Below are 433 nucleotides of genomic sequence, written 5' to 3'. Positions count from 1 at the left end.
CTTTCCCGGGAGGAGCTGGGGTGCCCCCTTTCGCAAGGGTCCCCTTGGAAGGACCTGAGGCAGCTCTGACTTGGACAATTTTCTCTGAGGCCTTCACCTAGTAAAAGAGAAAAGGCAATTTGTTCCCTTCTTCCTGAAAACCCTGTGGTGATACCTTTAGGTTAAAGCCGAGGCCTTAGTGGGGTTCTCCAGACCCCCTGCTTTTCTTCTCACTCCAACCTTGACTGGTGCTCTGACCTGACCTATCAGCTCCACTCTTTCATTCCTGAAGCCTTCGCACCCCGTCCTTTCATCTGGACACCACGGCCTCATCCTCTGGATTCCAGGAAGACGCCAGGTCCTTATGGCATTTCTTCTCCCTGACACTCCTGCACTTGTCCCCACGGTTGCCCTGCACACAGGTGTTATTGCCTGTCCCTGGCTGGGCTGCCCC

At 55.0% G+C, this 433-nt stretch overlaps 1 protein-coding gene across 24 annotated transcripts in view; it reads right to left on the bottom strand.

The window, feature by feature from the left end:
• The window catches only part of TCOF1 (treacle ribosome biogenesis factor 1), a 42,793-nt gene that overhangs the window by 28,675 nt on the left and 13,685 nt on the right, over positions 1–433 (bottom strand). For all 24 annotated transcript variants that reach the window (XR_002783075.1, XM_023537325.1, XM_023537336.1 and 21 more), the window contains exon 8: positions 55–97. Coding sequence is in view for 23 of the 24 variants with exons in the window: in XM_023537325.1 (XP_023393093.1) it covers positions 55–97 (43 nt within the window). In the remaining variant the exon portion in view is untranslated. The remainder of the gene's footprint in view (positions 1–54; positions 98–433) is intronic.

Source organism: Pteropus vampyrus, unplaced genomic scaffold (assembly GCF_000151845.1).
Source record: "Pteropus vampyrus isolate Shadow unplaced genomic scaffold, Pvam_2.0 Scaffold185, whole genome shotgun sequence".
Taxonomy (NCBI): Eukaryota; Metazoa; Chordata; class Mammalia; order Chiroptera; family Pteropodidae; genus Pteropus; species Pteropus vampyrus.
Note: the sequence above shows the minus strand (reverse complement) of the source record. Positions and strands in the feature narration are given on the sequence as shown.